At 45.9% G+C, this 14,580-nt stretch overlaps 1 protein-coding gene across 3 annotated transcripts in view; it reads left to right on the top strand.

The window, feature by feature from the left end:
- The first annotated feature begins 1,943 nt into the window (after window positions 1-1,943).
- The window catches only part of LOC125631165 (vasoactive intestinal polypeptide receptor 1-like), a 40,519-nt gene continuing 27,882 nt past the window's right edge, over window positions 1,944-14,580 (top strand). For 2 of the 3 annotated variants that reach the window (XM_075126034.1, XM_075126035.1), the window contains exon 1: window positions 6,024-6,167. In XM_075126034.1, the coding sequence (XP_074982135.1) occupies window positions 6,039-6,167 (129 nt within the window). In that variant the 5' untranslated portion in view covers window positions 6,024-6,038. Of the gene's footprint in view, window positions 2,052-6,023; window positions 6,168-14,580 lie in introns of those variants that run through there. The other variant, XM_048837439.2, reaches the window with a different exon arrangement.

Genomic DNA, 14,580 nt, shown 5'->3' with positions numbered 1-14,580 from the left:
AATCAGACTCCAAACCCTGACTTGAGAACATCTCTTGCTTTTTTTGGCCGAGCTCATTATCCTTGAGGAGGGTGAGGCTCTGACTCTGCCCGTTGACTGAGTGTTGGCCAGACTGTGGGACCTCATACCCTGGTGAGCAGTAGTCGCTCTGGATGGGCAGATGGAGCTGCTTGACTAACGCTGGATCCCAGGGGTTGCTCCACATACAGCCAGGTTCCTCCCTTCCTCTCTTTTTTTTCTTCCCCTGTCTCTTGTACTTTTGCCCCCTTCCTGGGACTCCTTCTTGATTTAGTGCATGGAGATGGCCTAACATAAAGCACACCCACTGCCTGACTCCCCTGTGCTCACTAAGCCGAATGCAAACTCCCCTGGTTTGGAAGGGAGGATAGGGTGCAGTTTGTGCTTCTGTTGTCAGGTAGCTCCCTGCCCTGCCCCCCCCCCCCATACATTTTTTGGTATGGTGGGAGAGAATCTGGCCTGAAGCTCTATTACTTAATGACCTTCTGGTACATGGAGCAAAGAGGCAAACACCTCCCCCCCCCCCCCCCGCAGCCTCAATTTCAACAACAGAGAAGGGCAGCATTTCAGCATCAGCTTATTCACTTTGATGTTGAATTCTGCACTCGCCCATAACTCTGTGGATGAGGATGAATAATTAAGGACATGCAAATCAGCACCGAAGTCAATTTTATCTTAAAGGGCCCCATACAGCATGGCTCAGTGTGCTTATGTGCTGAGCTACATCCATAGCGATTCCACTGTAGGCTTGGGGGAGGGGTGGATCTTATGAAGGATGAGTCCTCAGAGGAGGGAAGTTTTGGGAGCTTAGGATCCTGCAGGTGGAGGAAAGGAGAGTCTGGCATGTTGTGGGGAGAGGAGAATTTGGCAGCTGGATGAGTTTCTCTGGGAGATGTTGGGGCTTAGGGAGGTATTGAGAGGAGCAGGAGGTCATAGGCCCCAGGAAAATTAACAGGATGTGAGAATTTGTGGGCTCAAGGAGATCTGAGGGAGAGGGAGACTTTGGAGGAGTTGGACTAGGAAGGGTGGAGGAGGATGTAGAGATTCAGGGGGTTTGGGTTAAAGCTGGATCTGCTTGGATCCTGCCATATGTTCTACCCAAGCCCCTAAACTGTCCCATCAAAGGAGAAACTCTAGTTCCGCTTTCTGTTCCAGACACTCCAGATCCTGGCAGAACCGTAGGGGAAAAACCCAGTTCTGGCCCCTGCACACCGCAGGGTCCTGCCAGTCTTTTGCCCCTCTCCTCCAAACCTCACTGGCTAAATAGAAAACAAGGATCACGATTCCCATTGCTCTGGGATATTCCAGGCATCAGGAATAAGCCTCACAGATCCCTGGATGGATCCAGCCCTGGGATCCTGCTGGGTGTTAGCCCTAATCTCCCACATTTCACTGCCTACACAGGGAACAAGCTCAGCAACTCCAGCTGCCCCCTCCCCCCCCCCCCCCCCCCCCCCGAGAGCTCCAGACCCAATGGCGCCCTCAGCGCCACCATAGCTGGGATCTGGCAGCTGGCTCCTGCCAGGCCCTGCAAAATTGGGCCACGAACCCAGCCAAGAGGCCATCAGAACGGAGAGCAAGCACTGCTGTGTGTGCCCAGCCCAACACCTCTGGGGCAGGGGGAGTCCGGGTCCAGGTTTTTGCAGCGCCTTGAAGGGACGGGGGGGTGCTTTCTGGGGGGCAGAAGGAGCAGTTCCTTGCTTTTGAGTCGGGGACTCCGGGGGTGTCAAACCTCGGCAGGATCCAGGTGGACCCAGCCCCCCCCCCCCCCCCCCCAGCCTCAAGGTAAGGAGAGACTGGAGCTCTGGGGAGGCTGGGAGGATTTGGAGCGGGACTCGCCTGGAGCCCCAGGAACAGGGGAGCTGGGGAAGGACCCTTGGGGAGGGAGCTGCAGCGTGATCCGGAGGAGGCAGGGGCGGGACTTGGGAGGTGGGGAAGGGCTGAGCTGAGCCCCGGCTCCGGCAGCCAGAGCTCAGAGGACGCGCCAGCGGCTGCTGAAGATGCTGTGTCTCTCCTGGGCGCTTCTCCCGCTGGTGAGTGCCCTGCGCCGTGCGCCCTGCGCTGCGCGGGGGAGGGAGGGATGCAGGGCGCAGGGCTGCCGCGGGCGGGCGGCGGGGTGGTCCCAGAGCCGGGGGCGCTTGCACCTGGATGGGGCACTTGCGCTCCGGTCCCCACATCTGGCTTTCTCCCCCGTGCGCTCACATCTGGGTGGGGCACTTTCCCTCTGCCCTACACATCTGGATCTTTCACATCCGCCTGTGGGTCTGGTGGTTGTTGTACAGATGTGGTGTCTGTCATCCTAAGACGGGAGGGGGTGAAACAAAAAAAAAAAACCCAACCCTACCATGCTGGGAGTAGCCAGAAAGGGCAGAAGAAAGGAGAGATTCATTTGACAAATGCTAAAAAAAAAAAAAAAAAAATGACTTTACAAGTTAGAGTTATCTAGTGCTCCACTTCCCGGGGGGAAGCTTTGCATATGGTTTAAAGGTTGATAAAGCCTTTGATTAGCTGTATATTGTCCAATCAGTAAAAAAAACCAAACAACAACAACAAAACAGAAAAGTATGCAAAGCATCCACATCCCAAGTTAAAGTGGCCTGAAGGGGACCTCCGTGGGCTATAGTGATCATGAGGAAGAGAACTTTGCTGCAGAACCAGAATATAACAGAGGTGTGTGTGTATTTCCTTAGGAAGGTGCAGAGCACATGCAGTTCCATAGAGCACTGATGAATACCTTTAGTGATCTCAAGCACCAAGATGTGCTATACTATGTCTAAAGTCACAGAGGCGTTGGCCTCACTTTCGACATGCCCACACAGTGAGAGCAGAAACACCTGTGTGCTGGATTTGAATCTGTGTTTATAACCTCTGTTACCAGGGCTTGGTATTAGAATTTCCTGTTTCACGGCAGTCATGGCTGGGGTGAATGATCACACATCTGTGCACTGCCAGTTATTATCTTATCTGTTCAAAATATTGTAACAGACAGTACCAGACATAACATACTTGTCCCATGGGATTAGACAGGACAGAAATTCCTGCTTGACAACCTGTAGGTACCACATAGCGTTTGGCATCATTTTTGTCACTCACACCTGAGCCTCAGATGCATCTGTTAGGAGATTCAGTGAGCTAAGTATCAGTCATTTTTTACTGGTTGAGGAGAAACTTTGGATTCTAAATAGGAAATGCAGAAAAACCCCAAATCCACAAGGTGTTTAGAGAAAGCAAATGTTTCCTTCCTCTGCCAGAAGATCAAGGTAGAGTGGAAGAATAATTCCAACAAGGATCCTCTGATCAAATATTTGTCCAGGCATGAAAATAAACTAGAGGCCCAATCATTCAAGATGATGAAAACTTCCTATGTGACACTGATCACCCTCAATTCCCATCAACTTCAGTAAGAGTTGAGTACTCGCTACTTCTCAGGAGATGTTCATCACCTTGCAAAGCCAGGCCAAAAAGAGTGCTAAAACTATTCTTTATGCACATGACAGTAGCATCTAGACACTCAAGTGAGATTAGGACCCCACTGTACTAGGGGCTGTGCAAATGCATAGCAAGAGACATTGTCTGCACTCAGGGGCAGGAAGGGAAACAGAGTTACAAAAAGGGGATTTGACATGCACAAGGCCACAGACCAATTGAATGCCCCATCCACAGGCCTACACATGCCTCTTTAGCCAAAAAGCATTTTTACCGAGTAAAGTGGAATAAAGGTAATTATTGTAAAAAAGGAGGGATTGCTACTGAGGTGTAAAGATGTCTTAATGAAGCATTTCATGGGAAGTTAGACACACAGCTTCGACTGACTAAGACACTCCCCGCTGGTAGGACATGCCTAACTCCCTCTATAGTCTCATCGTCCATTCCTTGTGCACCTTAAATTCCTCTTCACAGAGAGCTGTGGATATGCACTGAATACAGGATCAGGCCTTTAATGGCAACAGATATTACGCATACTGAGAGGGGAAACTGGGCAGCGATTTCCTTTTTAAAGCATCAATGGTAATTAAATGTTTGACCTACTTTGGGATAAATTCAAGTCACTATGTTTTCATTTCTTCCTCCAGGTTATAGTTAGAAAACGTCTGTTGTATATATTTACATACAGACTACAGCAATGTGTCCATATATGCATGTCTACAAGGTTTATGTGCATATATTGCCACATATCTATGTACATATACATCTATATGTATAGATCTATGCAGTTGAGATATAATCAGATCACTAGATATAATCTGATACAACCGACAAACATTCAAGCTTTGCTCCAACCTTTAAAAACAGTCTCGAAAAGTTATTGCTTAAATGAAATCTGTAAGGCAGACAGTGAATCAGCTTGTCTTACTCCATAGGTAATCAACTTCAGAAAGAGGAAAAACGCACGGAAAATGCCCCCTAGCCTGTCGTGTTCACTCAAAAAAGACTCCTGAAATAACCTAATTAACAGACTGGGGAGAATGACTGGACACATGTGGTTACATAGCGAGCATTCTGGACCAAGTCTGTGTAAGACCTAGCAAGCAACAAGGAGGAATTTTGAGGCTAACCCAAAGGGTAGTCACTAAAAAGTAGTTTAAAAAGAGAGGCTGTGATCACAATGCTCACTGCCAATCAGAACCAGTAGGCAGAATGGTTTGGATAAGAGAGAACCACACTGGACCTTTACCCATTTTTAGACCCAAATCTTCAGGATGGAACCCTTCTGCTGCTTTAGAAATGTGTGGCTAACTTTCATAGTTTCTTCATTTGAGAGCTTTAACCATTGGGATGTGTTACCTTTTGTAATTTCCAAACCAAGCTGGGGCAAAGGTCTCATAGTTGAGAAAGCAAAGCAGCTGCAGGTTTGGATATAACTCCTCATAGCAGTGTTCTGGCATCAGCACAGACTCCTGACTCATGCAGCAAATAGCATACTAAGTAAATACCATCAGCATCATTTATACCAGTGTGACTCCATTTAGCCCAAACAGTCAAGTCTATGTTTGTGAGAATGGATCCGCACCAGAGTTGGCGAAACTAAAGAACGATATATAGACTCTTTAAACAGACCCAAAAAACAACACAGGGTCTGTGGTGAGTAAACAAACCCCACATGGGCTGGAAAGAGATAATGAACAGTGGTGAGCATAATCAGCCTTGCCTGCCACACCTGTAATGGAGTCAGGCCTGTAAAAAGCGGGAGAGCGTGGCTCAGTCCTAGCTGGTTGGGAAGGAAAACAGACCAGCGGCTTGTGCTTGGGGAGAGAAGCTGGCTTGATCTGAGCTGAGTAGGACTGTGGCTGGTCAGAGCTTCCTTGGTGAGAAGGCTGGGCTGACACTAGACTCTTTGGGTTTATTAGGGACCTGCTGATGGTGGTAACACAGGCCAAGGTATGGAATGTCCCAGCTGGGGAGAAGGCTGGGGTCGGAGAGCTGAGCTCAGAGGGAGCGCAGCTGCATGAATAACATCAGAGGGGCAGAGAACTAAGCCCAGTGGGGCCAAAGACTCCTTTATTTTGTGTTTGTTTTGGGACTCACTGTGCCTTTGGACTCTGCTACCCTGAGGAGGGGAGGGCATTGAACTTTCACAAAGGCCTGGCCAGAGGGCTGAGCCATAAACCGCTAAAGGGAGGCTGCAAACTCTGTCTTGGAAACTGCAGCACTGTGTCCTGCCATGAGGATATGCACAGGGTGGTGACCTGGTGACAGGGCCCAACTTTAGGTCCTATCAGACAGACCTCTAGATGGCAGCACAGAAGCTATACGATGTTTTCATAACCCTAACCCTAACCCTAACCTTAATAAAGAGACTGCCCATGGATACCTCCCTTCGGTTCCCGGTGGTATTGTGCACTTAGAATATCCTTGTGGTAACTATAGTTACACGCTGGACACTCCTGTCATAAATATAAAGGGAAGGGTAACCACCTTTCTGTATACAGTGCTATAACATCCCTCCCGGCCAGAGGCAAAACCCTTTCACCTGTAAAGGGTTAAGAAGCTAAGGTAACCCTGCTGGCATCTGACCCAAAATGGCCAATGAGGGGACAAGATTCTTTCAAATCTGGAGGGAGGCGGGGGAAACAAAGGGTTTGGTCTGTCTGTGTGATGCTTTTGCCAGAACAGATCAGGAATGCAGCCTTACAACTCCTGTACAGTTAGTAAGTAATCTATAAATAATCTAGCTAGAAAATGTGTTAGATTTTCTTTTGTTTAATGGCTGGTAAAATAAGCTGTGCTGGATGGAATGTATATTCCTGTTTTTGTGTCTTTTGTAACTTAAGGTTTTGCCTAGAGGGATTCTCTATGTTTTGAATCTGATTACCTTATAAGGTATTTACCATCCTGATTTTACAGAGGTTATTCTTTTACCTTTTCTTTAATTAAAATCCTTCTTTTAAGAACTTGATTGATTTTTCATAGTTCTTAAGATCCAAGGGTTTGGGTCTGTGTTCACCTTTACAAATTGGTGAGGATTCTTATCAAGCCTTCCCCAGGAAAGGGGATGTAGGGCTTGGGGGGATATTTTGGGGGAAGATGTCTCCAAGTGGGTTCTTTCTCTGTTCTTTGTTTAAAATGCTTGGTGGTGGCAGCATACGGTTCAAGGACAAGGCAAAGTTTGTACCTTGGGGAAGTTTTTAACCTAAGCTGGTAAGAATAAGCTTAGGGGGTCTTTCATGCAGGTTCCCACATCTGTACCTAAGAGTTCAGAGTGGGGAAGGAACCTTGACAACTCCTCAGTGCATAAAGGTATCATGAAAGCTCCTTATATGAAAGGGAAATGAACCTGGCTGGTTTCCTGGGGCACAGTCATGTTACAATCACTGTAACATCTCAAAATCTCCCCCAAATTACTCTGGGTGTACAGTGTGCTAGGGACTTCAGAGCTGCAGTGACGACAGACCCAGTCCTGCAAGGTGCTCAGCTGAAATCAAAGTGAGTTCGGGGCACTCGCAGCTTGATCCATGACCCACGGAAGGCAATGGAAATTCTCCCGCTGACTTCAGTGGTCTATGGATCAGGCTCTCTGCCCCACAAATAGCACTCAGGGCCTTGCAGAGGCTGGGGAAATGGGGACTGTGCTTTATGGCAAATCTCAATGAGCTCATAAACAATGTCCTATTTGCTGGAGAACATATGACAATGAGCTTTCTAAAGAGTAGTTCAATAGGCCCACCAGGGCTTCTCCACTCAATGCTTGGAACACCCCCCGACAGCTGCTAGAGAAACTTGGGGGTGAAATATGCCATTCAGTATAATATGACTTTAATTTGTGTAATTAATTGAGGACTCTTCGACATTGGTGAGGCCTCATCTGGAGTACTGTGTCCAGTTTTGGGCCCCACACTTCAAGAAGGATGTGGATAAATTGGAGAGAGTCCAGCGAAGGGCAACAAAAATGATTAGGGGGCTGGAACACATGAGTTATGAGGAGAGGCTGAGGGAGCTGGGATTGTTTAGCCTGCAGAAGAGAAGAATGAGGGGGGATTTGATAGCTGCTTTCAACTACCTGAAAGGGGGTTCCAAAGAGGATGGTTCTAGACTGTTCTCAATGGTAGCAGATGACAGAACGAGGAGTAATGGTCTCAAGCTGCAGTGGGGGAGGTTTAGATTGGATATTAGGAAAAACTTTTTCACTAAGAGGGTGGTGAAACACTGGAATGCGCTACCTAGGGAGGTGGTAGAATCTCCTTCCTTAGAGGTTTTTAAGGTCAGGCTTGACAAAGCCCTGGCTGGAATGATTTAACTGGGAATTGGTCCTGCTTCGAGCAGGGGGTTGGACTAGATGACCTTCTGGGGTCCCTTCCAACCCTGATATTCTATGATTCTATGATTCTATGATTCTATGATAATGTCTTTGCTATGTTTTTCCTGTGGCCCAAAACACCATATGGGGCTAAAAAACCCGCCAAAACAGTTGACAATGGATGGTGTACATTCCAGCCATGTTATAAAGAGAGGACGGGGAAGTGAAGGGGATGAAAATACTTGGTCATCAGAGCTATGGCATGCAGGGGGTGGGGGGAATAAAAGAGTACAAGCCAGGGAAGAAAGGGATGTTTTCAGGTGCGATTTGAAATGAGAGATGGGGTGAAGAAATATAGAAAGACTGTCCCAGAACACTGGAGCTGTATGTGCAGTGGGGGATGAGAGCTATGAGAACTACTCACACCAAACAATTTTTGGGCTTGATACAGAAATTCTTGGCTGAGGTTCTCAGGTCTGTGTCCCGCAGGCGGTTAGACTAGGTCAAGGATCTCAAACTCAAATCACCATGAGAGCCACATGAGGACTAATACATTTATAGTCAAAAATGAAGAAAATGAAGAGTAATATAGAATGCTATTAAAAGTCAATGTATTCACTTTTTAAAAACGGTAATGCAAAGAGGGGTTTTAATAAAATATAAACACCTGTAACTATTCCTTATGTGGTCAGTAACACTGATGATGATCTACACTAACAGTCTATCACTGTAGCTGTAATGGCAGGAACTTTTTTAAAGTAACTATTCATACAAAATACGTTGCCACTTTTAACAAACATTCTTCCCAACTACTCACAGCAAAGAATCATCCATGCTGAACTTCATACCTCAGACTGCTCATCTAGTCCATGAGGCCCTGCCCCTGCCCCACCTCTTCCCACCCCTTCCCCGCCCCATTCCAACCTCTTCCCCAAAGTCCCCGCCCCAACCCTGCTCCCTCACTGCCCCTATTCCAACCCCTTCCCCAAATCCCTGCCCCAGCCCTGCCTCTTCTCTGCCTCCTCCTCTGAGTGTGCCAAGTCCCTGCTCCTCCCCCCTCCCTCCTGGAAAGCGCTAAGCGCCGCCAAGCAGCTGTTTGGTGGCAGGAAGCTCGGGGAGGGAAGCAGAGGAGCGGGACGCGGCACGCTGGGGGTGGGGGTGGAGGAGGGGAGGTGCGGGGGAAGGGAGCTTGGCTGCCGGTGGAGTCGGTGCCTATGGCGGGCCGCAGGAAATAACTCCGTGGGCTGCATGCGGCCTCCTGGCCGCATGTTTCAGACCCCTGAACTAGATCGTCATAATGGTTCCTTCTGGCCTTACAGCCTATGAATTTATCTGACGAATGTGTCCCTTTTTTCTGCTTGTGAATAACGTCCAACCAGACTTGGTTACACATTTATTCAAAACACTTTGGGTTATGTTGCCAAAAGGGACTGGTGAAGTCAGGTGCCCAGTTTGAGACATTGTCCAGGGGCTTGACTTTCTGAGGATAGATAGAATGTATCCCAGCCCGGAGTTCACAGCCCTGCTTTTTTCAAAATGTGCTAAGAATTTTTAATGACCACATGTTGACAGGACCACTGTGGTATGGCTCATCTAAAGACTGCATTTTTGGCATCATAGCAGCCCTTGGGGCATTATGTTTGGCTGGGCTGTGAGGGTAAGTTTGGGGGGAGGGATAGCTCAGTGGTTTGAGCATTGGCCTGCTAAACCCAGGGTTGTGAGTTCAATCCTTGAGGGGGCCATTTGGGATCTGGGGCAAAAATTGGGGATCGGTCCTGCCTTGAGCAGGGGGTTGGACTAGATGACCTCCTGAGGTCCCTTCCAACCCTGATATTCTATGATTCTATGGTAGTTGCCAACTGCCTCCTGAAGAAGGCAGGTGTTTCTTGAAGGTCTCCCATGCAAGCACTTGCCAGACTTGGTATTGCTCATTTGATGAGACCTGAAAGGATCCCAGCCCAAGGTGATACAGCTTGTGGTTTTACTCTTCTGATACAGACAAGCTGGCATTTCACAAAGCAAACAAATAGAGTATCACGTCCTTTTCATTTGCACAATGCTGGAGTTTTCAGCATTCTAAGCATTTTGATGTTAAGAATACAACAGATTTACGAGGCCAGATTCTAGTTTAGGATTTTCTATCACACCCATCCCTATTGTAAGTAGACAGCCCTTGTTCGACGCTGAGCTTTCTGAAGGAAGATGGAAGGATGACCCAGTGGTTAGGGCAGTAGCTTTGGACTTAAGGTCCCTGAGTTCAAGTCCCTGTTCTGACACAGGCTGCCTGTGTGACCTGGGCAAGTCACTTAGGGGTAGATATTTGAAGGCTCATGTGATATATAGGAGCTTCACTCCCATTGGGTTTCAGAAGCTAGATGCCTTTGCAAATCTGCCCCGTAGTTGCTCTGTGCCTCAGTTCCCCATCCCTAAAATGGACACAGGGGTACTGAGAGGATAAATACAGCAAAGCTTGTAAGGCTTCAGAAACAATGATAGCAGGGGCTATGTAAGTACCTTAGATGGATTGAGACCACTGTGAATTGTGGACATGCAGCAGCTTGCAGTCTGAAGCCCTACATTGTTACTGTTCATCATTTAAGAGGAATAACCAAGTATTGTGTAAATTACAAGTGAGAGACAGTCAGCAACAGCAGACGATGTTCTGGCCAGAAGGGTTTTCTGAGTGCAAAATAATTTACCTTTTTTTTTTTTTTTAAAGCCCCGAGGAAGGCCAGCTAGTTTAACATCATCACACATTGTATTTCTGAGGGATGTTTCCCCCTCTTCTTGTATAACCGTGTTTGCTTTCAGTAAGGCTACCTGCTCGGTAGCATACAGCTCCATCATTTTTGTTTCTTGCTAGGCAGGCCATAGGTAGGGCTGCTGTTGGACTTGTGGTAATTTGCAAGCTCTGACGGGTCAATGATGATATTTAACATATGGGATGGTCCGTGCCAAAGGCCACTAGGCGTCCTGACAAACAGAGACATTTTGCAATTTATTTCTGAAATGGTAGCTTATAACAAGAAACACCTTGTTAAAATGTTGATGTTCTAATTGCTCATAATCTTAGCATGATTGATCTTAGCCAACAGTCAGACTGGAGTTTCCTAAGAGACACAAAAAGAGTTTGGGATGGTGACGCACAAGGTGGCATTATTCCTGGTAAGACCGCACTGAGCTATCCTAGCATGGTGCTAGGACACTTGGTTTGGAGACACTTTCTTTGAAATGAAATGTGCAGCTATTAAAGAATTCCTTGGATTTTTTTTTTTTTTGCAAGAGAAGGGACGGTAACATGAGAAGAAGCAGAATATTTTCCACTGCAACTGGTTTTCAATGGGAAATGGGGGTTTCAACCCCCCTTCATTTGCTTTATGTATTGAAAAAAGTGGCTCATTTCCATGGCAATCTTTGGCTTTTTATTGAAAAACACAAACCCCTGAAAACCAAACAGTTTTTGACTAAACTCCATCAGCCAAACATTTTTGGCCGAAAACGTCAATTCAGAGATATCAAAACACTTTGTTTTCACCTTTGCTGTCAAAACAAAATGTTTTGATGTTCCTGATTTGAACTGTTTCACTTCAGCTCCGTTTGACCTTAACCCACACCCTCCTGAGCAGCTGCTGCGGTGCCTTCTAAGAATTGGTGTTCAAGAGCATCATGCCTCTATTTTTCCTTGATAGGCTGGACTTACCAGCCTAAATACATCTCCCGTGATGCACTTGTGACGCTCTCCTCAGGGAGCCCAGAAACATAAGCCACTATGTTACCTCTCTAATTCTGCAGCAGAGAGCTGTGCTGGCATTTAAACTGTCTGCTAGCTTCCTGCCTCACCAGGCTGTCTGCCTGCCAGCAAACTCTAGGAGACTCTGCCAGGCTAATCCTTGCCTTACAGGTAACATTCAGTGTTCCCAAGTTTCCCAGAGGCATCTCTCTGCAGTGTCCAGTCTGTCACACTGGCCACTCCCAGAAATTCTGAGTCCGCTGTCTCCAAAGAGACAGAATCCACACAGCCTTTCGTTTAGCTGAGGACCCGCAAGTCACTTTAATGTACCGCACTGAGGCAGGTTTATAATAGAGCAAGAATCAGCTTGTTACTAAAGAACAGAGACTTAAGTGATATTAAGCAGAGATGATAGAAACAGAAAATGGATGGAAATAAAACCAACTCAAACACACTTTCTAGTGTCTGAAATTTAACAGATTATAATCCTGGTCTCAGGCAACTTCTCACCTACACACTCAGTTCTCAGCATCCTCAGCCCACACGGCTGAGGGATCCACCTTTCACAGATTCTAAGAATGCTAGCCCATTTTGTCCCTTCAGTGATGGATAGCTAAGGGTTCTCTCCCAGATATAGTCTGGCCAGGGATCCTCACCCACAGGGGGAAATGGGAGGCTGATGCTCCCAAAGTACAACTCCCATGAGCAGCACATGTGGACACAGTCTAATACTGAACCATCCTTGAATTGAAATATTCTGACTCCGTTTAGCAATCCAAAATATTTCAATTTGGGTCAACCTGGCATGAAATATTGTTTTGATGTTCTTGACAAAATCTTGTAGCTTTTGTGCAGAAGATTTGGATTTTTTAGTTTTTTTGATGAACATTTGAATTTATCTGTGGAAAATTTTTGATGAAACTGAATATTTTTATATTATTTTGTAGAATTTTTCTGCATATAAAACCCCCATTTTCCTACCAGCTCTAGTTAACTCTTGCGTACGGGCCAAACTCCTAGCAGGGACCAACAAAGACAGATGCTAATGGCCAAGGGGCCACAACTTTTTTTATAATAACTGAACAAGATAACACCTAAAGATGACCTGTTCTGGTAGCAGTGGAATGGGGTAAGGGAGAGGAGAAGCAACAGCAGCCTGGAACATAATCAGGTTTCCACCTTTGGTAGGGATAGCATAGTGACAGCTGCCTTAGAATACCATGCATGAATTTGATAGATATTCAAATATAGAGCATCTTAATTCTCAAAGGCCCAAAGAGACCCACCTAATCCTGAGGATAGACTTGCATTATACTGGAGCTGAGATAGACCCGTGCAAAACCATTGAGTTTCGAATTCCAGCAGGTCAAGCCCCATCAAGATGATAAGGCAGGTTCATGCTGCATCTACAGGAAAGTGCAGGAAGTGGATCAAGTGCTAAAATGTCCAGCAAACCCACCTGATCTCAGATTAATGCTCAGAGTAAGTTGACCAGATGTCCCAATTTTATAGGGACAGTCCCAATATTCAGGGCTTTGTCTGATATAGGCACCAATTACCCACCACCTCCTGTCCTGATTTTTCACACTTGCTATCTGTCACCCTAGCTCAGAGTGATAGGAATGGGGAGGAGGGGAAGGGTACTGGCAATGCATTCATATATGACACACACAACTCCACTTACCAGACGGAACAATGTAATTCGGATCCTATCGTGTTCATGGTCTGCACATTAGTACAGGGACTATTTCTTTTACCTCCATGCAAGCTTATGGTGCCATATAAACATTAAATGCTAAGGACGTGATTCACTCTTATGCTGAACAGTACCATATTCTGCAAGTAGTCCCATTCCCATCAGTGGGACCGTTTTCAGAATTAGGTTCTACTCGGTGTAAGGGGGACAGAAGCTAGCCCTATATAATGATGACATTGGCTGCCAACTGGTTTCATTTTGTGATATGTCAGAGAAAGGATTCTCTACGCAAAATAAATTGCATTGCACCAGGCTGTACGCCTATGACTTTCGAACACCCAGCGTAAAAATACCCCAGCTATAAACAATTTCCCATTATCAACAACCAGTTACAAACACTTTAGGAGCTGAAGAAACAGCTAATTTCCAGCCAAACCACTGAAAGGTTGTTGTTTTTTTAAATGTAAATTGCGGTTGATTTTCATAGTAATCATTTTATTACTGCTTCTAAAGTTGTTTGTTGTGCCAGCACAGTGCAAAATGCAATATCGTTGAAAAGATAAAAAATTAAAGAAGCATTGTGTTGGATTCTGAATAATAGCAAATTCAGAAAAAGAAAAGGAGTACTTGTGGCACCTCAGAGACTAAATTCAGAAGCGTATTCCTAATGTACAATAACAAGAGATGCTATTTTAGGAGTTGATCATGCTGATTTTAAAAAATATATTTAAGGTTGCCCATTGTCAAAGCACAATGGGTGAAAATTAACCATTGTTTAGAGTGTGTCTTTGTTTTCTTTTCATGTTAACTCTTTCATTCTCTTTCCATTCTAATATGTGAGCCATCGCAGATGCCACACGTTTAAAAGGCACACAGTCCTTTAAAGCCCCAAATGTAGGTGTTCTTGCAAAGGATTTTTAAAGATGAAGTCTTGCCCTTTTCTCTAGGTGGAGATTCCTGTGCAGTTTTAACTGTTTATGTGGGCAGTAAAATTTCCATTCAGGCTAAAAACAGAATCCTGATTTCCCATTAAATTGCGCTGTGTATTGACAACATTCCATAAGTCTATAAATCAACTTCCTGTGACTGAAAAAAGAGACCCAGTGTAGTGGTAATGTCAGGATTGGTATAATAAAAGACAAGACTTTTACTTAGGGGCTTAGGGTGGCTTACAGTGTTCTTCAGAAATGTCTCGGTAAATCTGCAATCTATCACTTAGATTAAATCAGCATTTTCAGTGCTTCTGGGTGTGTTTTAAATAGGCCAGCTTGCAAAAGGCCAAATCGTGTTGCCTTATTCACTCATATGGTCCCAGTGGCTTCAGCTGAATGAAACTTTTGGTGCTATCAATACGTAGCACTCAGATACTCTGCTTAATACTCCTCTCACTTATACTTGTTT

This window comes from Caretta caretta, chromosome 2, assembly GCF_965140235.1.
Source record: "Caretta caretta isolate rCarCar2 chromosome 2, rCarCar1.hap1, whole genome shotgun sequence".
In the NCBI taxonomy this organism is placed as follows: domain Eukaryota; kingdom Metazoa; phylum Chordata; order Testudines; family Cheloniidae; genus Caretta; species Caretta caretta.
The sequence above is the reverse complement of the archived record's forward strand: the minus strand, read 5'-3'. Positions and strand labels throughout refer to the sequence as shown.